This window comes from Phaseolus vulgaris, chromosome 2 (assembly GCF_051622355.1).
Source record: "Phaseolus vulgaris cultivar YP4 chromosome 2, ASM5162235v1, whole genome shotgun sequence".
Classification (NCBI taxonomy): Eukaryota; Viridiplantae; Streptophyta; class Magnoliopsida; order Fabales; family Fabaceae; genus Phaseolus; species Phaseolus vulgaris.
This window is the reverse complement of record NC_143499.1, coordinates 39,075,274-39,103,250: the sequence shown is the minus strand read 5'-3', so window position 1 is coordinate 39,103,250 and position 27,977 is coordinate 39,075,274. Positions and strand designations below refer to the sequence as shown.

General features: G+C 28.3%; 2 protein-coding genes and 1 long non-coding RNA gene across 4 annotated transcripts; all 3 read left to right on the top strand.

Annotated features, from left to right (window-relative positions):
* Window positions 1-14: 14 nt before the first annotated feature.
* LOC137809751 (uncharacterized) lies at window positions 15-1,306 on the top strand. The gene is made up of 3 exons (XR_011080805.2): window positions 15-127; window positions 276-350; window positions 1,128-1,306. It is a non-coding gene; the product is annotated as an uncharacterized LOC137809751 (long non-coding RNA).
* A 9,321-nt stretch (window positions 1,307-10,627) lies between these two features.
* On the top strand, window positions 10,628-11,564 carry LOC137809471 (uncharacterized). Its single transcript, XM_068610580.1, has 3 exons — window positions 10,628-11,038; window positions 11,128-11,353; window positions 11,437-11,564. The coding sequence occupies exons 1-3, from the start codon at window positions 10,628-10,630 to the stop codon at window positions 11,562-11,564; spliced, it is 765 nt and encodes a 254-aa protein (XP_068466681.1).
* A 1,254-nt stretch (window positions 11,565-12,818) lies between these two features.
* On the top strand, window positions 12,819-16,385 carry LOC137811926 (malate dehydrogenase, glyoxysomal). 2 transcript variants are annotated; one of them, XM_068613786.2, is made up of 10 exons: window positions 12,819-12,935; window positions 13,218-13,301; window positions 13,420-13,635; window positions 13,886-14,200; window positions 14,414-14,503; window positions 14,587-14,670; window positions 15,645-15,680; window positions 15,796-15,885; window positions 15,967-16,061; window positions 16,149-16,385. In XM_068613786.2, the coding sequence occupies exons 2-10, from the start codon at window positions 13,230-13,232 to the stop codon at window positions 16,219-16,221; spliced, it is 1,071 nt and encodes a 356-aa protein (XP_068469887.1). In that variant the 5' UTR covers window positions 12,819-12,935; window positions 13,218-13,229; the 3' UTR covers window positions 16,222-16,385. The 2 variants fall into 2 exon arrangements, with proteins under 2 accessions (XP_068469887.1, XP_090154906.1); XM_090298780.1 differs by having other exon boundaries at window positions 12,912-13,065.
* Window positions 16,386-27,977: the final 11,592 nt, after the last annotated feature.

Sequence of the window (27,977 nt, the reverse complement as noted above, 5' to 3'; positions counted from 1 at the left end):
CTCCATTTCTTTTCTCTCCCTCTCTCTTAATTTCTCTCCCAATCTTCATCTATTTTAGAATCTGATCATACCACGTTGTAGCTGGCGAGTTAAGGAACATTTCTACCCGATCAGATTTTCAAACAGAGTAAGTTCATTTTTACTCTAAATATTCTTTGTTATCTGTTTTTCCTTAGGATTTAGTCATCAATCTTGGTGGGGTCAGTTGAGAAGTTTAATCCTCTCAACTTATTCTACTATATACTCAAAATTGATGTTTAGATAATTTGCATTAGGCCCGTAAATCTTGAAGCTTATCCAAACGGTGGGAAATAAAATTCTAAAAGTTGCTTGGAAAGCAAGCAATTGAGGTAAGGGAAGCTAAATTTAATTTTTAATAGCACCCTAGGATAGAAGATCTGAATGCGGAAGGGACGTGGTCCCAATATTCAATTTCTCTTGCAAGGATGTTGTGTGTTTATTTATATTGGGTTGTTTGTTTATATATTATTTAAATTTGTGGAAATATTGGGTTTTGATGATTTAGTATTAAAGTGTATTTTTTTATGTCAAATAAACTTTTGAATATTGTGGATAAATTTTTGAATGATATTGTATGACGGAATGATATGAAATTGAATTCATACATTTGGGATAATGTATGGGCTGATGTTTGCTGTGTATTAAGTATTGATGCCTATGTGGTAACATAGATCTCCGAGCTTCACTGATGATGTAAGTCACATAGACTAAGATATCAGGTGGTGAGAAGCTGATGGGGGAGTTCATGCACACCGTGACATATGAGATGCACGGCTTGGGTTGTATTGAACTTACCCTGATCCTTTCTGTTGGATTCGCTGGTAATCTTTGGATCAGGTGTTAGTCTCTGGTAGGACTTACTTAATACGGGTCTTCCAGAAGACGTTGTTTGTTGAATATCTTGGATGTGTAGATCCATGTGAGATCTATGTGATTGTTTTAATGTTGGGATTTGAAGAAGATTGTATAATTTGAGAAATTGATAATGTAACTTGGTTTTCTCTTTTGATTTAATTGCGTATATTATAAAATTCTATTTTCACTAGCTTACCCTTGCTTTTCTTGTTGTGTTTGAACTGCGATGATTGTACTACGTACACGAGCAGATGATCTTACAGGTGTCTGAGGATCAGAAGAGTTTTAAGGCGTTGATTTTGAAACTTATATTGTAAATATTTGTATTTCCATATGTCCTAATCACGTATTAGGAATGTTTTGAAAAACTGTAAGCTTGTATAGAAATATGTAGAACCAGTATTGTAATAGTTATATGTAAATTATGGGGTGTTACACTCACAAATTAAGTTGTAATTAATGATTGTAATGAAATAATTTAAGGTGTGAAATAGATCCCATCAATGAAATGAATTAGATATATTAATTACCTAATTAAGATTTTAAAAGTGTTTACATGATTAAGTATGTATTTAATATATTTTAAAAATATTCTAAAATTTGGTGAGCAAATGGACTAACTTATTGGCTCGTTCTTTGAGATGATGCAGAACAATATTATTCTTTTCTGACAAGTGTCATAATTTAGTAATATTTCATGCTAAAAAAATAGGCAATTATGGACTTTAATTGTTAATAAATTTATAATTCAACCTTTAATTTAGGAATTTGAACCATTTTACATATTTTGAATTATGAGATGAATAAGAACGATTTATTTCCAAGTTTGTGCTAATTTTAGGAATCTAGGAAAGATGCAGACAAAGGACTAACAGAGGAATGGACAAGTTAAAGACAAGATGAAAAGACAAAGTCTAAGTATTGAAAACTTGTCCAAGAAAGATCGTTCTAGAGGAAAACCTATTCTCTAGAGCAAACTCTCACAAGACTCGCTTAGACTCGTTTAAGTGAGTTCACTCTAGTGAAATTGAATTTTTTCTCCTAAAACTTGCTTAAACAAGTAATATCTCGCTTAAGTGAGATGTCACTTAACCTACATCAAATTAGGTTAAATAGAAGGTGTGAGACAAAATCCTAGAGGACAGATGGGGGACAATCATATATAGAAAGAAATACCCTGGATCTTCTTTTCTTGCTTTTCATGCTTGTAAAGATCAATATGAGTGACTAAGTCTTCTCTTTGGCATTGAGAGTAATTTGTTCAAACTTTTATGTATTGAAGCAATATTTATTTATAATATTTTGTTCTTGATTGAGATTTGTGTAATTATTTTATTCTTAAAGTTTGAATCTTTATTCATGTTTTTTATCATTAGATTTGACTGGAAAATACTTCTAATTATTTGACCTAAACGATAATGCTTAACATATTTGAATGTTAGGAATAGATTTGAAATGTTAATTGTTTTATAACATTTGTTCGTAATGATAAGAAAGTTTTTATAAATATGCGAAGAATCGATATTTATGAGACAATCTTAATAATTTTGTATGTGAGGAATCGATATGAATGATTTTTACATGTGCATCAATGTCAATCAAGTTGGAATGTTATATGTTTTTATTCATTGAAAATACAGACGAATGAAAAAGATTAACCTCAATCCTAATTTTCTTAATTGAATAATCTAAATCATTTACTTTGTTTTTATTTAATTTATTAGATAAATTCATGATACCAACAACCTCTCAAACAAATTTTGCACATATTTTGATATTTAGTAAATATTATACTTGAGACTTTAGAATAGTTCTTTATAAGTTTAATATCCGTCTTAAGAACAAATTTCTGTTTCGATACACTTGTAGTAATTACTTTTGTTTGTCTAAAATGTTTTTATTTGTGATAAACTCATTGTATGTAAGTTAGTTGAGAATGGTAATGTCTATAAAGAGAAAGATTTTGGATTTTCCTTTGTTTTACTTTGATAATATATATTAAGCTTTGTTTGAGGTTGAGGAGTTGGATTTTGAATTTCTTTAGATACTCTTTGAAGCTTTGTCTGAAGTTGAAATGTATGGCAAGTGGCTCTTATTGGTGTAATTTTCTTTTCTAAATTTGTCACTTAGTTTTTGTTTGTTGTTTAAAGTTTGAGTATATGGCTATTCTCTCCTTTTCATTATTTTGTTTGATTTTTGAATATCTTGCTATACAGAAGATATCAAGATAAGAAATTTTATTCAAAATTAGGTCTCAAAGATTGTTTATGTTAAAATGAATTAACTAATTTTTTTATCCAATTTGGTATAAGAAACTGTGAAATAATATATATATATATATATATTTAATTTAAATTATTTTTATCCAATTTGGTATAATTTTTTTAACACAATTAAAGTGTAAAATTGAACTACTTCAAATTATTTTAAAAATATTTAAACTACTTAAATTTTTAAAACTTTTAACCATTAATATTTTATTTTAAAACATATTTTTATAAGTTATAATTCAGTTTAATATAAGAAAGTTTATTTATCAGTGATTTTTTAAATATAAATTAGAAAATTTAATTTAGTCATCTTTCAAAAACAAACAAGTTTTTTAAAGCAATTCAATTTAAGTCATTACTAATTTAATTCAGTTAATATTTTTTTAATAATCCTACTTTTACTTCGTGCTAATTTTAAAACAAGAATGTGTAAATCCTATTGGGAGTGTGTTTTAACTCAATTTCTTCTTTGGTTTATGATAGCATCTGTGGAGACGCTATAAAAAAAATACTAAACTCCGTTAAATTTTGTAGGATAGGCTAATCTAAATCATTCTTATGAGAAACAAAAATTATTTCTTTTAAATTTCATTACTAATTATGAAAAATTTCCTTAAACAAAAGAGAATTGAAAATAAAAATTAAAACTGAAAACAAATAAAAAAAATAGGGAAAAATTCAATAAACAAATTCATCAATTCAAGATTCAACTAAACTACTGTGAAGTTATTATTGAGCAAGATGTAGAATTCATATACATTCATAACACCATAGAGTTATTTCAATAATCATATAACATTTATTCATGAATTGAAATTGCAATCACAATCAATAAAAATTGCAAATTCAACAATAGATTAAGAAATTGTTTAGGTGATCAATTAATAACCTAATATTTTTCAAATCAGATTAATCAATCAATTTGTTTAAGATCCAACTCAAAAAGCATTCGTAATCACAAAAACGAATTAAGAAGTGAACACAAAAGGATGAAGAAGCAAATCAAATGAAAGTAAATAAAAAAAATCAAATTGGAATTGGATCCCCTTGAATTGATGGTGAATTTATCCTTCAATCTCCATATCAACCCAAACTTGAAGAAGGTACAAAGAAAGAAAATGAGAGAGACAAGGAGAAAAAAGAAGAGTGTTGCACATGTTTAGATTTAGATCTTGATATGAAAATATAATTAACTTTTAGTTATGTAACTAACTTTCCCTCCTATTTTAATAATGAGATAAAGGCTACTAGAGGTCCTCGCTAATTTTAATTAAGGCCTGTCAAATCATGTTTTGAAGCATATGAAGCCCGATTTGCACATTATTTGAGTGAATTATGTTCAATTTAAGATAAGTAGGCACAAAGTGTGCAGGGCTTGCATCTTCATTTGCCATTTTGACCTAACAATACTCAGATTTTGTCTAAGCTTATTAAAAATGAAAATAAGGCAACTTCTTCCTGCACCTCTTCATTTTTCTTCCTTCACCCTACATTCTTCAAAAATACCAAAACTAACTTTTACAGTTTTAGGTGTTTTCAGAATAGTAGTTCCGTAAGCAAAAGATATTTTCAGAATAAAGAATCCAAAAGGCAAAAAATCATTCCAGAACATCTTTTATGGAACACATTTTTCTTTGATTTTTGGATTGATAAATCTGGAATTCATAAGACATGTTCCAGAAAAGATGTTCCGGAAATATTTTGGAAATAACAATCCAAAAGTCATTTTTTAAAGGGGGCAAAACAGTTTTATCTAAAAATGATTGGGTGCACGAATAAATTTTTAGAGGTGCAGGAAGAAGTTGCCTGAAAATAAATATATATTTGTCTACTTAAGATGAAAATGTGGGGTGAGTCATGTAGGCTGGTCCGTAGTCCGTTATTAAAAGGTGTGAGACAGACTCACTAATCTAGTCCGTTGACTTACTTAGGTTCGTCCCGCATACTCCACAGTCCATGTGGGTCAATATTGGGACGAGACGGGTTAGCCCGCTGGCCCGCATAAATAAAAAAATAATTATTTTATTTTTTCTAAAAAAAATATACCTCACTCAAACATTATTATTGTAGTGTGACATTTATTTTATTTTATTTAAAAAATAAATAAATTTAATATACTAAAAAAAATGTTTTATTTTAATCACCTAAAAAAGTTAATATTAAGAGTAACATTAGATTTAGTTTTAAGAAAAGTATTTTGTAACAAAACTTTGATAAGATACTTCCATACATTTATATACATATAGAGGGAAAATATATGCAAAAAAAATAATTTTTTTTTTTAATCAAGCCTTCTAACAATCCTCATATAGAATTTATTTATATTTCTCATCTTACTTGAATGAATTGAAACATGGATGAAATTTTAATTTTTTCAATAACAAATATATATTTTTTATAATTAATAAAATTTAATTTAAAAAAATATTTTTCTTACGCGGACTAACTCGTAGGTTTGCGGACTACTTTTTATATGGGATATACCAGTTAAATAAGCTTACACTCCTTACCAATCCAACCCGCATTGTCCCCCTATGTCTACTCCTTAGAGAGACATTTGAATCAACTCATGAACTATCCAACACCCATATGTCAAAGTGAGTAATGAGAAAAAAAAATAATAAAGAAGAGGTGTTTTCTTCCTTCAAAAGGTATTTTTTTTTTCTGTAATAATCCGATAATTTTTTGACTACACAATCTGAATTTAATTGAAATGTTTGTATACCTTTTAAATTAGATTAGATAATCTAGAACTTGTTATCGAATTCAGTAAAATGTTATGAATTAATCGATCTATAATATAAATTTATATTTCAAATTATATAATTTGAATTATGTAATTTTCTTAAAAAAATATATTTACGTAATTCAAAAGCCAATTTATAATTTTTTTAAAATTGGTAGAATCCAAAAGTAATTTTTTCAAAAAAACATATTTCAAATTAAACAATTCAAAAAAGTTTTTTCTAGATGTAAAACATATTTTTATAAAAAAATACATTATCGATTACATAATTCAAAAATTCATTTTTAAAATTAAAAAATACTTATTAATTATGTAATCTAAAATATTTTTTTATTTTAAAATTTACTTTTTATAATTATATAAAAAAAATTCAGATTCGATAATAACTTTTGAAATATTAATCCAAAATATATTTAAAAAATAAAATAATATCACATTCAAATTAGTGATAAATTAGTGATAAATTAGTGAAAATAAACTAAAATACAACTGAAAAACCAACCCTTTTTACCAATGCAATATCACTGTACCATAAACGACCTAAAGAATCACCAAAAAATCTTGAACAAACACAAATGGGGTGCTGGGATTCCTGAGGTTGTCCAGGGAAGAAAGAAGGAAGAAGGTGAAATGTGTGATTTTTTTTTTTTAATTTTGTTATTGAAGGGCAAAAATGTGTTTTCATATAAAGTATGGGGTGCCGCACAATAACTTATGGAATGACATGAAGAAGCAGCCTAAAGAAGATTAATAACCTGTTGATTTTAAACTGACCGAATATTAAAAAAAAGTCTCAGATATGCGTTATCAATTGTATTTGATTTCTCCAAAGCTATTTATTATTTAGAGTTAGTGTAAGTTGAGAGTAGTAAAATCTAAAATTACTATTGTGATATATAATACTTCTATCAAATAAATTTGAAGTGATTTGGTATGGGAAAATACATGCTTCTTAAGTTAGTTTTAAACAACATTTAATGATTTAATTCAGAGAAATTAGTGTGTAAAAATAACATTTATTTAATTTTAATGATTTAATAAAATTGTTTAAAGGTGTTCAGGTGAATTAACTTTTATGGACTTATTTAACCAATTTATAAGCTAGTTTTACCAACACAAAAATGTTTGGCAAATATTTCAGAAGTAGCCATTTTAAGAACGGTTTCTTACAACAAGGACCAAGAACACTAGAATTAGGTTGACAAGATTAACTCTTATACAAATCTTCCGAACTTTGGGTTGGACTCTCTCGGTCTCTTCTTGGGCTGGATACTCTGGGCTTCTCCTCACATTGGGTGCTCTAGGCTTCTCCTCAAGGTAGATGCTCTCGGCTTCTCTTTCGGCTAAGTGCTATCGGCTTCTCCTTCAGCTAGATGCTCTCGGCTTCTCCTTCAGCTAGGTGCTCTCGGCTTCTCTTTCGGCTAAGTGCTCTCGGCTTCTCCTTCAGCTAGATGCTCTCGGCTTCTCCTTCAGCTAGATGCTCTCGGCTTCTCCTTCAGCTAGATGCTCTCGGCTTCTCCTTCAGCTAGATGCTCTCGGCTTCTTCTCCTCACAGGCGGGTGTGTGTACCTGCAAGGCGCTCCGATGCCAAAGTCAGATATAGTTTTATGTTCATCAGATAAATTGAATCCTCTTACCTCTTGAGTTGAACCTCTATTTATAAGACTCTCTTATTGGGCTTAATAGTTACTTGGGTCTTTTCTTTTTGCACCTAACATTTTGAAAACACACACCTGTATATTTGGGCCCATCTTATGGACTTTGCTATAATCACTAATTTAATTTTACTTATTTACTTTTTATATTTAACCTTTCGATTGAGACTTTCGGTACAACCTTTCGGTAGAGACTTTCGACCTAGACAGTACAAGAACTTTTATCAACAAAATTTGAAGTGGTTGAGTATGAATTGCACGCTTCTTAAGTTGGTAAAATTGTGTTAAACAATATTTAATGATTTTAATATAGAGAAATTGGTCTATAAAAATAACATTCATTTAAATTTAATGATTTAATAAAACTGTTTAAAGGTGTTCAAATGAATTAACTTATAAAGCCATCAACTTATTTATCCCACTTATAAGCTATTTGTAGTAACAAAGAAGGGTTTGGTAAGTATTTCAGAAGTAACTTATTTTAGGAGCTTTTAACTTATAAGCTACTTATTTAATTTTCTTCCATCATTATTCCTTATATTTCATATATTTCTTTAGTATCTGTACTTTCTTTTTATTAATTTATTTATTTCAATTTTATAGAAACAATTAATTACTGCACTAATTTTTTGGATTTGTTGGGTTACTTTTTAATTTTTGTTACATGGCTCAAATTAGAAAAAGAGTTATTATAAATTCAAGTTACTAATGTTTCAATGAGGCGATATTAAATTATACACAATGGAAATAGTAAAACACAATTTTTTAATGTAACAATAGTTTAAATTAAAAGTAAATAAAATTTAAATGTATCAAAATAAATTATAATTAAATTTGATTACATCAAGTCATTGAAGAAGAATGACTTGTTCAAATTAGAAAAGCTATTTTAAAAATAAACAAAAATACTAAATATTTCAATAAAAGTTTAATTATTTTAAAATATTTAAAATCATACTTACATAGTTACATATTTTTGTTTAAAAAAAAATCATTTATATAATAATAAAACTTATATAATTGCATATATATTTTTTATATTATTTTACATCTATCAACTAGTTTATCAAATGCTTCGAGTAAAATAAACCAGTTATCAAACTTACTCCTTAGAAGTTACCTAGTATTGTCCAGCCAAATCCTTAAGAATAATTTGGTAGGAGAACACGTAAATTTATATATATATTTCATATATTTTTACGTATTTTTTTTAATACTTGTACTTAAAAATATTATTAAAATAAATTCTGTCAATATTGTTTTACACTAAGGCCCCGTTTGGATCCAGGGGTGGTACTGTTGTCGACGACGGAAGTCACAACACCACCCCGTTTGGATCCATGCATTGTTGCGGGTGAGGGTGGAAGGAAAGTGAAAGTTGAGTGAATTCTGCTTCTCCTCAAAGATGAAGAGAAAGTTGCACTGTAGAGTGGGAGTGCCAAGTCATCCACACGAACTTACAATATTGCCCTTGCTTTTGTGCTGGAATCAAGAAGAACAGTGGCCCTGCATGCATGCCACATGAAACCATGAGATTCCTGACTTGGCTCAGGAATCGTTTGACCGTGTGTGAAACCGTGAAAGGTGAGTGAATGCAGTGGGTGAGGTAGGTGGGTGTGGAATGAAGCTGGCTATATAACACGAAGCATGAAGGTGGTTCCTCCATTCACAGAAAAGCAAAGAAAGCGAGCCATCAGAGAGTGCAGTGTAGTGTGGTTGGAGAGATTCGTAAGCCATCATAGTTTGTGTTAGGGGCTGAGTTACGTATAGCTTGTTCATCTCACGTCCTGGGTTCATCTGTGGGTTCGTCTGAGGTGAGAGCGTGTCTTCGAATGGTGCATAATCGATTATGGCTGAATTAGAACTGGTTAGATAATCGATTATGGTGAAGATAATCGATTAAGCAAAGTTAGTAATCGATTATCTGTAAAAATTTCAAGCCATAATCGATTATCTAAAGTGTGGAAAAAGGGTCATAATCGATTATTTATTGCTATAATCGATTATGCTTGATTTTTGCCTACTAACTTAATCGATTATCCATGGATAATCAATTATCCTATGTGTATAACTGAATGGATACTCGATTATGTTCTAAATTTTTTGAAATTATGTGTTTCTTATTTTGTTTTATGTGGTTTTCAGGCACTGGTGTTCTTCATCCTATCAGTCATCCTATAGTGCTGTTCTTGCTTAGAAGTTGTATTTTTAATTGATATTTTAATAATAAATGTACAAAGTAATTATTTATTTAAAAATGAATTGTTTATAAAAAAGATTTACAAAATTTAATTTAGACAGAATGGAATTCAAAATTTTAAAAATATTTTTATAGAATTTTCATTTTTGTAGATTTAACATAGTTTATTAATGTTATAATTAAAAATATTATAAAAATGTTGTAGTAATTAAAAAAACAGTCAAAATTTTGAGTAGAAATATGATTTTGACTTAATTTTTTTTAATTTGTATTTCACATTAATTATTGGTGTTAGAATTAAATGTTATAAAAAAATGATATAGTAATTTAAAAAGTCAAAAAAACTTTACATAAGAAATATGAATTTTTAATAATAATTTTAGATAGTTATTAGTGTTTCAAAATTAAATTGTTTATAAGAAATAATATTTTATTTGTAAATAATACTTTTACCGAATACAATTAAAATTTGTTGATGTTTAGTTAATATTTTTTGAGATTGTACATAAATTATTTAGTTTGTTTATATTTATTTGTTGTTTGATTAAATTATGTTATTGAATGATATAGTACTTTTTATAAATTTTTTTATTAAAATTAATTAAAAGTACGTTTTAGGGTAATTGTATTGGTGTATTTTTACAGCGATACGGTAATAGCATTCAGTATGAATTCGGAAAGAAATTATGACGAGGCAGAGATGATACACTTCGAGGCAGAGATGATACACTTTGAGGAAACAGTTGAAATTTATGACGATCTTGTTGCGGGGAACATGAATTTAATTTCACAAATCGAAGAACAAATAAAAAAAAATAATGAAGGTGCATCAGTCATGATTCTTTGTATGATTGCTTTTGGATTGAAATTGTTACGCACGATGCCTACTATAAGCAACTGTATCAGTGAGTCTCAACCACAAAAAGAGCGTCGCAGACAAGAATTGATGGAGTACTTGGTTCACACTAAACAATCTCGTCACATTATTCGCATGAGACTGGAAGCTTTCATTAAATTATGTGAACGAATACGGGGAACTGGACTTGTTAAAGATGCATATCGATCAACCGTGGAAGAACAAATAACGAAATTTCTGCACATTATTGGGCATAATGTGAAGAATCGAAGTGTGTCATTCTTTTTCCATCGGTCTGGAGAAACAGTTTCCCGTCACTTTCATAATGTTTTGAGTGCAATTTTAAGGTTGGAGGGGGAATTCTTGATTCAACCAAATGGAACGGTTGTAGAACCACACATCCTTAACAACTGTCGATTTTTCCCCTACTTTAAGGTTTGTTGATAATAACATTACTTGAAATTATGTGTAATGTCTTCTTTAGTTTGTGTTTAATTAAAGTTATGAATTTTTGTTTACATTAGGATTGTTTAAGGGCCATAGATGGGAGTCATGTACGTGCTAAGGTTGCACGTGCTGATGCGCCTCGTTTTCGAGGGAGAAAAGATTGGCCAACCCAAAACATATTTGCAGCCTGTGACTTTGACATGAAGTTCACATATGTGTTAGCCGGTTGGGAAGGAACTGCCTCCGATTCAAGGATATTGAAAGATGCTTTGGGACGAGGCGATCCTTTGGTTATTCCAGAAGGTTAGTTATAGGGGATTGGGTGTGTAGAAGAATTAAAAGGTTGTAGTAGTATATACTAACCCAGCTTTCCACAATCTTTGTAGGAAAATACTATCTTGGTGATGCAGGTTTTATGCTACTTTTCATGCTACTCATTTACATAATCATATTGTTTTTAATGCAACTTTTTTACCATCTTATTACTTCGACAACATTGGTTAAGTGTCATTAATGTTTGCGTATCACAACACGTCGTCATCTAGTTGTAGTGTGCAAAAACGTGGTACTTTTACCCATGCTACTGGGAGCACAAGTGCCTTCATTGATCCTATGTGTGATTGTGGACAATTTGTTGTTTTGAGAATAGCGACAACACAAAAAAATGCTGTAAAAAATTTTTGGGGTTGTCCCAACTACCAAGGTAAAATTTATTCAATTAGGTTTCAAACAAACTTAAGAATGTTATTTTAAACTTATTCATTGTTTAATTTTATTGTTTTCTTCAAAACATATTAGAAGTGGCATGGGTCTAGGCTGTAATTTTTTCAAATGGTGCATTGAAGACGTTGCCGATGAAAAAGATGAAATTATTATCATACAACGAAATAAGATATGTCTTCTAGAAAACGTTTGAAGGTCTCCACAGGAAGGATTCAAATGTTATTACTGGGAATGTCTTCTCTTTTTCTAATTAACATTATTATGTTCTTCATGTAATGACTTTATATTATATATTTTGACACCTACTTAATATTCATGTTATATTCTAAATTTTTATTTTATTTTTAAAATATATTCATTTTGCTATTCATAATAACGAAAATTATTATTAAAATTAATTTTATATATATTTGTGTGTATATATATATATATATATAACATAACATAATTTATAAAATCATTTATAATATTAAAATTATGTAAATAAATTAACTTAAATAAAAAATAATTCTTAATTAATAAAATGTTAAATAATATAATTGTACTTTAATTTTAAATTATAATTAACTAAAATATGAAATAGGATTAATCATTATTTATTCTTTTTTTATATACAAGGGTAAAATTGTAATCTCACAAACTTTACTATTCAAAATAATTTATAATATTCTTACAACTATCACATCACTCACAATTTTCAATAAACTTTCCTCAGACATCCACTCTAACATAGCTAATCCAAACAACCTCAACTTTCTTTATACTTTCTTCATACTTCTACTCCCACTCCTCCTCAACTTTCCACTCTCACACACCCTCTAATCCAAACACACCCTAACAGATGAATTTACATGTGGACAACTCATATTTATATTAAAATATTTTAAAATCACATGGATGTTATAATACTAATAATAATAATAATATAATTTTTTTACATAGAATAAACATTTCTAAAAACTCATTTAATTTTAATAGTTTATTTAATATAAGTATTATAAATTTTTTCTAATTCAATATATCTATTTTTTCTTTAAAACCCATTGAATTAATCACCGACTCATCTTACCTCATAAGATAACTGAAGCTCAAGTAAATAGAAAATAGGCATCTTAATCATGAAGCGGTATTGGAACGAGAAGAGCTAGCCGTCTGCTTGAAGGTTTGTTAAAATTGAGAGAGCCACATTCAATTGAGACCTAAGAAGATGATAGGATAAGGGTTCAGGAATCTGGATTCCACACAAAATTCATTTTTCGAGAAAAATTTATAAAAAGGGAAAAACATTGGACGTATATGTCAACTTCCTCATTCTTATTATCATCATTATCCCTTCATTTTATTTTCTGTTCATAAATTTATATTCTTTTTCTCCCCTCATTTGTTTTCAAATTTTCCACCCTCAACTTCAACACATACTTTTCTCCCTCTCTCGTCGTAACAGTAATACCCAAAAATGGAGGCAACTGCAGGAGCCAATCAGCGTATTGCAAGAATCGCTGCTCATCTTCACCCTTCAAATTTCCAGGTTTCTTCCTCTAATTCACTTCACTTTTTACGGTGAAACGTCTGGATCTGTGTTCCTTGCATGATAAATAAGCTTTAGCTTCCATTTTTTGAAACAAGTTTTTAATTTGTTGTGACAGGAAAGGGGTGATGTTATTCTCAAGAGAGATGAGTGCAGAGCAAAGGGTGGGGCACCTGGATTCAAAGTAGCAATTTTGGGGGCTGCTGGGGGAATTGGTCAATCCCTTTCTTTGTTGATGAAGATTAACCCATTGGTTTCAGTTCTTCATCTTTATGATGTTGTCAACACCCCCGGTGTCACAGCTGATATTAGCCACATGGACACTGGTGCTGTGGTAATTTCCTTCTCATTGAATTATTGATTGTCAATTAAATTGTAACACAAGACTGAGTTGTAGTTTTGGTGCTAATGCTTGAGGCTAGTTACAATTGTTTTCCCCTTTGGTATTGATGGAGATTTTTTTGAGGGGGATTTTCTTTTAAGGATCAAGGAATTGTTTTATTGACAAAAATTTTTAGATGGAACTTAACGATGTTTAGTTGCTATTTTTTCAAATAACGCGTGTTTTTTTTTTGGGATTTTAGGTTCGTGGCTTTCTGGGACAGCCACAACTCGAGAGTGCACTCAGTGGCATGGACTTGGTAATCATACCTGCTGGGGTGCCAAGGAAACCTGGGATGACAAGGGATGATTTATTTAAAATAAATGCTGGAATTGTGAGGACCCTTAGTGAAGGAATTGCCAAGTGCTGCCCCAATGCAATTGTCAACTTGATCAGTAATCCCGTGAATTCCACAGTTGCTATTGCTGCAGAGGTTTTCAAGAAAGCCGGTACATACGATCCAAAGCGACTACTGGGTGTTACAGCCCTTGACGTTGTGAGGGCAAATACTTTTGTGGTAAGCATTTCTTGCTGTTCTTATTCAAGCAGTCTATATAACTCATTTAAGTTTCCTTCATGCTGTGCTGTAGAAATAAAATATCTACGAGACTACAAGCTAAAAGTATAATCAAATTTGGAGTTAACTGTCAGATTAAATTAGTTTGTGTATATGGTTTTGAAAAGTATGAATGCATGCTGGTGTATGTCCGGCCATGTTTTTTTCTTGCAGGCAGAGGTACTTGGATTGGATCCAAGAGAGGTTGATGTTCCAGTGGTGGGAGGTCATGCTGGGGTCACAATTTTACCTCTTTTGTCACAGGTCTTGTAGAGAATAATCCCTTAGTTTAAAAAATATTATAAAATAGACAGGTCTTGAAACTTCTTTCAAACTTGGTCTAACAGGTTAAGCCTCCCAGTAGCTTCACTGCAGAAGAAGCCGAATACCTGACAAATCGCATTCAAAATGGTGGAACTGAAGTTGTGGAGGTACTGTTATTTGAATCTGTAGCCCCAACATGTAAATGGAGTAGAAGAGGGATAATTCATAAGATTCATTGCATATAATATCTTGATAATTTACAGTCATACAAATATGTGCTTGTTCCTTTGATCATTTAGTTGATGACAGATAGTGTCGATGTCAACTTTTATGCATCCTTCTTTTCAGTTACCATTACCAACATCTGCGTAATGCCAGATATTAACTGTTAAGTATCAGTAAAGGTTAGAGAAAAATATAATATGATGCTGCAACTATAAGTTGTTTAAGGTGCTATGAGCTTATGAAAATACAAGATCGGTGCAATTGCTCCAGCTTCCTTCATCATCACAGGAGAGTACACTTGACCTTATCAAATTTTTTTAGATGTTTAAACAAGGGAAGATACCCAAACAATGCATGCGATAATAAAAGGAGCAGCGTATAAACTTGACCATACGAATTTTGCTTTAGATGTTCAAACAAGTGAAAATACCCAAACAATGTGTTAGGATAGACCCAATAGCATGTCAAGCCAATCTCTATTAACACAATGTTTGACAATGAGAGGAGAACATACACTTGACTCGTTAAGATTTTCAAACAAGTAAATATACCCAAACGATGGTGCATACTATTATTAGAAAACAGAGAGTGAAAAGTCCTCTTTTGTATCATACAGAGCTGCATTTAAACAGGTATCAACAAACTAAAACTAACTGAAAAATAACAAACTTGTCAGCTGTAAAATACTAATAGCAATAGTTCAGCTGTAAAAGAATGGCAATAACAGTAGTTATTTTGTATCCTACCTAACACATTGCTGCCCGGAATAGATTATCTCTACTGCTCAACCATGTTTCTATATCCGTGACCTTAGATATTAAAGAAATCTAAAATAAATGTTGTTATTTGCTGGTCTATATTTGGCTGTGATGGAATGTTCATCATAATCTATTAACAATTATTATTCATGTTACAGGCAAAAGCTGGGGCTGGTTCGGCAACACTATCAATGGTTAATAGTTTATCAACTTTATCTTCATATTTCTACACATATATTATCAATCAAGTGTCAATTGTGTCGTAGAAGAAAAACAAGCAAAATTGAAATCTCACTCCTGATTGTGTAGGCATACGCAGCTGCCAAGTTTGCGGACTCATGCCTCCGTGGTTTAAAAGGAGAAGCTGGGGTGGTGGAGTGTGCTTTTGTTGATTCTCAGGTTTCATTTGTCCTTTTCCTTGCACGTGTTCTTCATCTTGTCTTTTAGATCTTGTTTAACACTATCATATGCCTTCGATAGGTTACAGAACTTCCCTTCTTTGCAACCAAGGTACGTCTCGGTCGTGCTGGAGCGGAAGAGGTATATCAACTAGGCCCCCTCAACCAGTATGAAAGGTATCATATTTTATGAATCTATTCCCTATTTTCTTGGATACAGTAGCAGTACAGAAAGTGAAACTTTTTCTGTGTAATGCTTTACAGGATTGGGTTGGAAAAAGCAAAGAAAGAGTTAGCAGAAAGCATCCAGAAGGGTATAGACTTCATCAGAAAATAAATGTGACCAGGAAAAACTAGTTTCTGTTTCTTTTAAATAAGGACCTTCTGTAATGCTTCCCATTGTTCATAGTAGAATTTTTTTTGTCTTAAAAATAGCATTTTAAATTTTCGGTGTCATCCCTTACTACTGAAAGATACTACAATATAGATCTTTTGTACTAATTCTAAATCTTATTTCCTTAATCCTTAAGATACTCATAACACATTTGAGTATTTGACAGGGCGTAACAAATGGTAATGGCTCTAACATGATGGTACCCGGTTGTGCAACAACCATAATTAGATTGTCTTTTTATTGGAACGTGGGAAGTTATAAGAAACTGTGAAATAATATATATATATATATATTTAATTTAAATTAATTTTATCCAATTTGATATAATTTTTTTAACACAATTAAAGTGTGAAATTGAACTACATCAAATTATTTTTCAAATGTTTAAACTATTTAAATTGTCAAAACTTTTAACCATTAATATTTATTTTAAAACATATTTTTATAAGTTACAATTCAATTTAATATAAGAGAGTTTATTTATCAGTAATTTTTTAAATAAAAATTAAAAGAAATAATTTAGTCATCTTTCAAAAATAAACAAGTTTTTTTAAAAAAATTCAATTTAAGTCATTACTAATTTAATTCAATTCAATATTTGTTTAATAATCCTACTTCTTCTGCTTAATGCTAATCTTAAAACAAGAATGTGTAAATCCCATTGGGAGTGTGTTTTAAATCAATTTCTTCTTTGGTTTATAATAGAATTTGTGGAGATGCTATAAAATAATAATAAAGTCCCTTAAATTTTGTAGGATAGGCTAATCTAAATGAGAAACAAAAATTATTTCTTTTAAATTTCATTACTAATTAGGGAAATTTTCGTTAAACAAAAAAGAATTGAAAATAAAAATTAAAACTGAAAAAAATAACAAATTTGGGAAAAATTCAATAAAAATAACATAATAACCTAATATTTATATAAAATCTGATCAATCAATCATAATTTTATTAACATCCAACTAAAAATGCCTTCATAATCACAAAAACGAAATAAGAAATGAACACAGAAGGATGAAGAAGCATATGAAATGAAATAGTAAATAAAAAATTAAAATTGGAATCTCCATATTAACCCAAACTTCAAGAAGGTACAAGGAAGGAAAATGAGAGAGAAGGAGAATAAAGAAGAGTGTTGCATATGTTTAGATTTAGATCTTGATATGAAATATAACTAACTTTTAATTATGTAACTAACTTTCCCTACTACTTTAGTCTTCTCAGATATCAATTTTCTAATCTGCTAAGCATTTTCCTTGGGTAAATGGAACAACTCAGCAGGCAGGCATTTTTCAGCTTTGATTTCAAAGTGATTCTCATGTTTGGGAATCTCAATTTCCTTACGTTTGTTAAGAAGAAGTCTGAGATGGTTAGACTTCGATACTATTGTTGCTATAGATTTTTTCAACGCATCTCTTTTTTTATATTGCTGGATCAGCTCATCCTTTTCTTTATCCAACTGGACTTTGACCATGTCATACTCCTTTTGAAGATTCTCAGTTTTCCTTTTGAAGATTCTCAATTTCCTTTTGAAGATTCTCAGTTTCCTTTTGCACTCATTCAGCATATCGTCTTTTTTATCCAGTCTTTCTATCAAAGACGTGTGCTCAGACTGCAAATTCATATTCATTTCTTGGTCAAAATCTGCTTCAGAGTTCTCCATTTGAGGTCAAAATCAATACTGCATTCGAAGAAAAACAAAATATATATGAATTATCCCTTCTAATCATCAACAATGAACAAAGAAAAAATCTTCCACATTATAGAATATAAAAACAAAATCGAAACAACATGAATAATAAATCTGGACTACAAAACCACTCCGTAACTAGTTATCACTGTTTTTCTCTTTATTTTCTATTTTTTTTATCAACAAATAATTAAATGAATTGCTACTTTAAGGGAAACATACCACCATTGTTATACCCCTAACCCAGTAGAGGTCCACACCATAAAACAAGCAATAAGAAAACCAGCAGAAACATCTATGAATATCACACCACACCAAAGACTTCTTAATACTTGTCCAACAGCTTGCTGCACTTGGTTGCCTTTTTCTAGAAGCATCAGCCAGCACCACTTCCCCCCAGCAGACACACATACACCAAACTAAGTTCCACCCATAGGCCAACACTCACATACGGTTAATAAAAAAAAAAAAAAACCCTGCTTCTACCACACCAAACATCCCAGAATAATGACCCCTTATAGGATGCCTTGACAATCACCTCAGGAGTATTAACTTCTCCATTTGATGATCTCTTTATTTTCTATAGACATAAAACAATATCTTAAAACTTGAACTACGGCAAAAATCCAATTATTCCCTAAGTGTCAAAACTCTTCTTCAATCAAGATAGATATACTTTGAATATCAACCCTCTCCAAGAGCAAAATTGACGGGAGGTAATTCTGTTCCATAAAACCGTATCACCACCAAACCAATTGCAAGATTGCACTTCCTAGACTAGTGACCTTCTGATATACAAACCAACACGGTGTTTTGTAAAATATATAAGTATACAAACTTCTTCCAATTCTCTTCCTTCTACGTTAATTCCAGTATTTGTCCCACAAATAATTGTGGCTAGCCGAAATTACATAAATAAACCCTAACTCATGAATTATAAGGCATGTGTTAAGAAATCACACAATAACTCTGGATTTTAAAACATGAGTCAACAAAACAATAACTTGCCATTAATGTTTCATCACACATAACTATTGTATCTTAGCTTTTATTTACAAACCACCATCCAAACTCAAATTCCACAATAGGAATAAACTAGAGTTAATTTACACTAACAAAGCTATCACACACGAATGAAAACTCAAAGTGCTTAAAATTCAGTTTAAATAATCAATTGAAAAAATGAGGAATAAAGAAAATAAAGCAAGCAGTGATCATAAAGAATCATAAGAGAGTATAAATAATCAATTGAAAAAATGAGGAATAAAGAAAATGAAGCAAGCAGTGATCATAAAGAATCATAAGAGAGTATGAAGATGTGTATGGAGTTGAGTGAACATACCTAGCGAGTGAGAGATGGAAGAAAGAGAGAAGATTGGAGAGAGAAAAATAAGATGAAATAAGAAAAGTGAATGGATTTTGGTTTATAAGAAAAGAGACGGGGACTTCGTCTTCCTCTAACTCTAATAGAAACGAAGATCGAACTGAGAGAGGAATGGAGTGTTATATACTAAAGTTTTATAATTTGATTTGATTAATATTATTTAGTAGATATTGAGATTTAATTAAAGAGATTAATGTAATATTTGATGTAATATATAAATTCAATTTATCTCTAATATTTGGTCCGAAATGATAATTAATTTGTTAAATTTGGTAATGTGAAAATTTTAATTACTAGTTAAATTTAATATAATAAATAAATAAATTTTTACTCTAATTTGATAGATTATAATTATATTTTATTTAGTTCATAATATTACAAAGCTGCTGGTTTGATTCATAGTTGGGTATTGTGAAGTTTTATTGTGAAGACCAATTGATGTGCAGATTGCAGAGAGAGAATAACCATTTTTCTGGACTATCCTTTTATTTTAAAATGAGATTTTAAATATAATTTGTTACTACATAACATTTAAATATAAAAAATTATTTTAAAACTATATATATATATATATATATATTCTAACAAATCAATTAAAAAATAAAATAAAAATATTATACATATGTATATCAAATATTCCAACTAAAATATTTTTTATATTAATTATATTTCATGTGTTAGCAAATAATATAATGATATTTCATTTAAATTATTTATTTATTTAATTATATTATGTTTTCTAATTTAATAATTAAAATTTAGTTTCTTTACAAATATTATAAAATAAATTAAAATTAAAATTTAGTATCTAAAAACAATGCTTTAATGTTCGGATAGCATAATGTAATACCATTTTACTCAAATAACATAATATTTTCTTTCATCCTTTGCAAATTTAAATCAATGTAATGCCAAAATCCAATAACTTAATATCAAATCCATTTTTCTTCCTTTATTCACCGTATCCTAGGAAGGTTTGATAGATAATTTCTTTGATGATTATTAATCTCATAAACATATAATTATATTTAATATTCGTGTTCGAAAGTATTAGATGTGAAATTAAAATGTAATAAATAACTTGTTAATTATATAATAATCTTAGGTCAAAGAAAATATTTATTTTTTCTTAAGATTTTCCAACATTATAAGGTAGTATTAGTCATTAGGAAATTTCATTTAAGTTAGTTCAATAATCAGGTTCATATGTTTATTATCAATATTTGTAAAGTAATAAATGAGATATATTAATACTCATCCAATAAATATCATATATATATATATATATATTTTGTTGATAAAAATAAATATATATATATATATATATATTTTGATCTATCAAAATCATTATTCACAGTGATAATCATATAATAAAAAATAATTTAGACTAAAATATATTAAAATGAATTAAAAATAAAACCAGTTTTATTTATTCACATTTAATAACATGTTTGTGCCTTTGATTCAGCTTAGTTTAGAGATATAATGGCTTGTTTTGATGATAGAATTTTTGAGATAAAAAATGGAGAATGAGTATATAGCAATGAATTCGCAATTGTGTGACCTGGTGACCATTGATAAAGTGCAGTTGCACTTGACAGCTATATTTTAATGCTAGGCGATGCTGATAAACATGGTGTTTGTTTTGGTGATATGAACTTCATAAGATTGTGTGTTTGTTATTAGCAATGATTACGGTATTTATAATGTCTAAGTTGAATTATGTGATTGCTTATTTAAAGCTAACCTTTGCTTACATGTGCGAATAAACTACTTGAGCTCCTTTAAGTATTAATTAGTAACAATAACAAGATACTTTGATCAACATTTACTCGGTAAGTTCTTGTTCCCTTTCGTTTTTCATCTCCAATCTTAAATGTTGTTGAAATGGATTAATGCATATTAAAATTAGTCTATAGTAAGAATCTTATTTTAACTCTAAATATATTGATTAAGCACCAAAGGGAATTACTAACTCAAATTATGTAAACACACTAGTTAAGGTCATTTGTTATGTTAGTTTTCAGTCTATGTTGATAAGAAAATACTTAAGACGTGATTGCTCTCTCTGTCGAGCTCCCTTTCTTTTTCATGTTTTATGTATATAGCTAAGATCTTGTTTTTTCTTAGGTTGTTTCTTCCTGCACCTCTATACTTTCTTCTCTCACCTCCATAAATTTTTATATTTCCAAAAATGTCCCTCTCTAATATTCCAGATTACGTAATCTGAAAGTCATTTTTCAAATTTGTAATTAGCTTCCGGATTACAAAATCCGCAAGCCTTTTTTCATATGCATGGTAGTTTTGTTAATTTACACTAACAAGGCTATCACAAAATGAAGCAGACAGTGATCATAAAGAATCATAAAAGAGAGAGTATGAAGATGTGTATGGAGTTGAGTGAACATACCTATACCTAGCGAGTGACAGAGAGATGGAAGAAAGAGAGAAGATTGGAGAGAGAAAAGTAAAATGAAATAATAAAAGTGAATGAATTTTGGTTTAAAAGAGAAGAGACGCGGCTTCTTCTTCCTCTAACCCTAACAGAAACGAAGATCGAAAGATGCCTATGAGAGAAGAATGAAGTGTTATATGCTAAAGTTTTAGAATTTGATTTGATTAATATTATTTAGTAGATATTGAGATTTAATTAAAGAGATTAATGTAATATTTGATGTAATATATAAATTCAATTTATCTCTAATATTTGGTCCGAAATGATAATTAATTTGTTATATTTGGTAATGTGGAAATTTTAATTACTAGTTAACTTTAATATAATAAATAAATAAATTTTTACTCTAATTTGATAGATTATAATTATATTTGATTTAGTTCATAATATTACAAAGCTGCTAATTTGATTCATGGGTATTCATGGGTATTGTTAAGTTTTATTTATCTTAGTTATTAAACTATTGAATTTTTTTTTATAAAATAATAAAATTTATAATGTTAAATAAATGTAAAAGTTGAAGCATTATAAAAAGAACAAAGCAAAATTTAAGATAATCTTTTAGATTTAAAGTAGAGTTTAAATTTTATACACTATTATTGTAATGAATTAAAAATTGCTACTACAAAGCTGGATAAGAGTTCATCTAGTAAATTTGGAAATTCTTTAAACAATTAATAGATTAAATGCAAACATAAATTGTGTTCATCCTTATTCTTTTTCCAAAACTTGACAATATCTTTTAAGGTTAATATTATGTAAAATTAACTTCCCTCTAATTTTAATTTATTTATTTTTATTTCTCATTGAATCATTATTATGTATAACTAGTGGGAACACTCTCGCGCATATATATCCGCATTTTTTATTTTTGTTTTTAATGTATATTTGTAGTTTATTTTTATTACTATGGATCAAATATTTTATTTCTATCATTATTGTGTTTTTTTTTCTATTAATGTTATTATTATTATTATGTATCAACATTTTTTATTTCTACGGATTTATCTATTCATCAAATCTAGAGTAGTTTGATTTTTCAATATGTATGATCTTTGACCATAAATAATGATATTTCTTTAGAGTTTGACTACTTGATTGATTTTTAATACATAATATACAATTTATTTTTAACATTTTTTTAATTCTATTTCAAATTTTTTAATGTCTTTTTTTGAATGAAATGATGAATGCAACAGTCTATTTTAAGTGATTTACTTTGGTTAATTAACAGTAGAATTGATTATTAAAAGAGTATAGAAAGATAAAGAAGATTAAGAGTGTATCTTTGAGAATTAATGCTCAACTTTCAATAAAAAAATATTTTTTAAATAAAAACTTCCACATATGATATGATTCCATTTATACCTATTTGAATATTTTTTACTTTTTATCAAATGCAACAACAATTTTACTTTGTAAATGAAACTATTCAAATAAACCTAAATTAATGTGGTTTTTATATTGGATGTTACTTGAAACGTTTTAGAATGAAACTTTCTTTTTAAACTTTGAAATTATTAAGAATTATTGATCTATTAAAATATTCTTATCACATATTTTTAATGATTTTTTAATTTTATATATATTTTTGTACTTTTATATTGTGATACTGAAAAAAATAAATATGTTTATCTTAATTAATATTAGATAAATTACTTGAATGAATTTTGAAACTAAAAAAAATTCATTTTAATTTAAATATTTTATTATTTTAGTTATCTTAATTAGTATTTCAAACTAAAATAAACTTAGGTCTTAATTAGTTTTTTAGTGATTATAGTAATATTTAAGTTTTAAATCAAATATATAGACGATCATATATATATACTCGTTTTGTTTTAAGTGAAAATTATGTCATAAAAATATTTTTTTTAAATGCATATTGATTGAAAATTATTAAAACTCATTAAATTTAGTAAATTATGTTTATTTTGGTTTATACAATAATTTTAAATGACCTTCCATTAAATTATGTTCCACAAAATAAATAAAAAATCAGATCTTCGTAAAAAAACGTATAAACCAAAGTAAGATAATGCATAAAATAAAAAATTGAAACATTTTACATACTAATTTTAGTGTTCAAATTTGAATTAGAGTGATGATGAAAAAACATTATTCTATGGTTGCGGAGGTGGAATTAGAGTATAAGAAGTTATCACTTTCCCTTTTTTTATAATTTACAAAAAAAAGTAAAAAAGGTTTGAATTATAATGCAATGCAATATTGAGAAAATACAGGTTAGGTTTTATGTTATCAAATTACAAAGACGGTCACTAAGAGAGAGAAAATCCGATGAGATAGGAGAAAATCCATTGAGAAGACTAAAAAAACAAAGAATTATGATATGCAGAAGAAAATCACAACAGATATTAGTTTTAAAAACAAATAAGAAATATCAATGGATCGAAACATTAACTAATATGTATTTAACTTTAATGCTTTATAATTAAGATATAAAAATTTGAGATATATGTATTAGATTTGTTGCACTTTTTTGATACCCATTGAAATACAACGGTTTCACAACCAACTTTATCTCAAAATTTCAACAGTATCCTTCTCTCTAAGAAGAGCTAAATGTAGTGTACATCATATATGCATATAATTCAAATTCATGGTAGATAATGAATTTCCCAAAGAAGAAAAACAAAAAGGGAACAACGACAGTAGGTTGTTAAGATCATATGTCATTGATTTGGACTTCACAGTGGTAGTTGAAAAAGAAAAGTGGGAAAATTATATTACAGATACAAAGAAAGGAACTGTACATGATGTTAAACTAATAATTAGAAAACGAACTCAATCTCATTATGAATGAGAATTGGAAAAATCAAAAGAAAAAAGAGAGCAACATGAACATAGAGAAAAGAGAGCAAAACGAGAGAAAAATGAGCATGTTTTCAATCCAAAGTTCAAACAAACCTCTAGTTTCTCAATCACTTTTTTCCAAATTTAACATTAAGTAATATTTTTCAATTTTACCATTTCAAAACTGTTGTAATTGTTCAAGTAGTTACAAAATAATTAAATAAAATAATTAAATAATAAAAGAGAACCAACCAGTGATGTGCAAAACAAAACTTACCAGATATTAATTTAAAAAAAATAAATTAAAAAGAAATAAAAAACAGTTTTCAAACTCAAATATCATAAAAATTGTAGTATAGTTAGTAACGGCTCAGAAAAAATAACAAAATGTCTGAAATATCCAAAATAAAATAATAAAATAAATATTGAAATAAGGGTAAAATTGAGAAGTAATTTATGTAAAAAGAAAAAACAAGTAAGAAGGGAATCCCCTTTATATATAGTTATAGATTTTCTATCAATTTTTATTTGTCAGGATAGAGATAAGTTATGCTAATTAAATCCCAACTAAAGATAAATGATAAATAATAGAAACTATTAATTAAATTCCAATATCTACTAATTAAATTTTAACAACCCAACAATAATATTAATCAAATCCCAAAACTTTAAGATATAACATGGAGTCCGTGGAAAGACAATGGAATGACTGAGAGACAAACAAAGAAGAAAAGAATAGTTTAGGTTTAAGTGTATTTCAGGATTTTTAAAAAATAATAGAGATATTTTTGTCTTTGTATAACATTGTAGAGTGAAGAAGAAAAATGTAGCGGTGCAGGAAGAAACTATGAAGAGACGGAAATGAAGAAGGGATGACATGGCCCTCAACTTCTGTATCTATCACTCCTTCCCAAATTTTAAATTATTTTTTAAGTGTGTAATTGAATTAAGTATTATACTTATTAAGGAGTAAAATTACTTCCTTATAGCCATTGAGGTCTTCATATGCATAAGTTGAGGCACATGCACAATCTGTTTGAAGACAAGAGACTTGAGTATATCCTTAACTACAATTGACAGATGATAAGAATATAACAAAGTTTTAGTAGATAACCAAATGATAAAAGAAAATTTCAATTCAAAATTACTTGATTTGATGTGTTACCATTTAAGAACTCCAATTTAAAATCTTTGTATGGGAATCAAACTAAAATAGGCGGGAGGACAAGATATAAAGAGAAAGGATTGAACAAAACTGTACCAGTGCATGACAGTATTTCAACCTGACGATGTGTTGTCGAGTAGAAAACTTAATTGGAAAATCACCATCTAGATAACAGTTGATCTAATTGGTAAATTAGAAACTAAAACAAACAAATTCAAGAAATAGGAATTGAAATGGACGAAATGAGATAAAAAAAAACCTCATGAATGGTCCAATCGTGAACTTACACATCTCAGCATATCCATCATAGAATAATAATATTCACATATTATGATTTTAAATTACATTTTGAATGTTAATTATGATGGCACGTAACCTTTCCCTGTACATTCAGACCCAAGTTTCATAAACACGCAAGGAGATAATGTTGCGGTGTTTAGAGTTATTCTATTACTTTTTTACCTAGATATTGATTCACCAGAAAAAAAATGCAATTCAGCCACATCAAACCCTTACCAATTTTCCAGAAAATTCACTCAGAATCTGAACATTGTGCATCAAAGGTAAAGATCTGTCTTCACTTGGCATCCAAGAACAAGGAGGAGTCCCAATCCTTAAATGTAATCCAACCTGCATTCATTTTAAAGATGAGGAGATTCTCAAGCAGATGCAAAAAGAAAAAAAATCCTTAGAGGCTTGCTAACGGCATGTTCAACTACTCTTTCAGAAAAATCAATATATATATTCCACATATATACAAAAAGGAAAAGGGTAATTGAAGAAGGGGTGACATGCCCTCAACTTCGGGTATCTATCGCCTTCCCAAATTTCAAATTATTTTTTTAAGTGTGTAATTGAATTAAATATTATACTTATTAATTTGTGTAAGTGTGATAATAGTATATATATATATATACGATGCATTTGTTTTAAAAGTATAGTCACTCTTAATATGAATTGTTTATTTTATTTATATTAATAACTCATAATACTCTCATCTTATCTTTTAAGAAGAATAACATTTTTCTTATATATGAGTAATGTAATTATTTATTTTTTCTTGGTTAATATATATATATATATATATATATATATTAAAAATAAATATTGAAGATTATAGGAAAAAAAAGTTAGGATATTTTTCTTTTCTCATTAATCTTTTCATTCATATATATCTTTCACAAATTTTTCTACCCTCCATGTACTTTCTACAATTATAAATTATAATGAGTTGTAATTCTATAGTAAATAATTATATGTACAATATAATTAATTACAATTCTTTAATAAATAATTTAACAATTTAATCCAGTCTAATTGAGTTATAGTTCTGAAATCGATAATATTTTATATGTTTTCTAAGTGTAGTTTATGAAATAAGTTGTGCATATGAACAATTTAGTGAAATCATATAGAGTCAAATTACATATATAAACTACCTATCTTTTATAGAAAAATCAATCTTATGTACATATTACATAAATAAAACACATAAATGTAATATTAAAATCTAAAAATTAGAAAAGAAAATAAATTATTTTTTCTTGTAAGTCTTATTATTGTTGCAATCATATTCTTCATGTTCAATTCACTTTTACATCTATCATTTTCTTCATATCTTTTTCTTTTATTTGTTTGTGATATATGTGGGTCTCCAAGAACTTATTGTGATTCTTGAGTGAGTTGTTCCAATATTGAATTTTGGTACCCATTTTTTTATATTTAAATCTAAAATAGACAAGTGTTGCATCTTAATTGTTGGCTTATAAGTTTGGACAATTGTAAAATAATTATATATCTTCTCTAATTCTTCAAATATTGTTGTACATACATTTTTCTTAAGAACTTAATATTGTTTCACTTCTTTTAATAGTAATTCATCCTAACAAAAAATGTACTCCTATTATAGATAGGTAACCATGATTATTTGATGATATATAGTTCCTGAAGTCTTTTTTTTCATGTTATACTTATTTATTAAATGATTCCGTTATTTTTCAAATATTTGAATACTAGGTGTGAGTCTCAAATGTATCTTTTAAGGTAGCATACATTTTATGACAAAATGGACCTTAAGTAAAAGCAATAATGTGGTTCTGGAAATGTTTTTGCAATAATAGCTCCAATTGTTAAAAAATTTATTTGTTTAAGATAAATACAATGTTTTTCACTCATCATCACAACCAAGTCT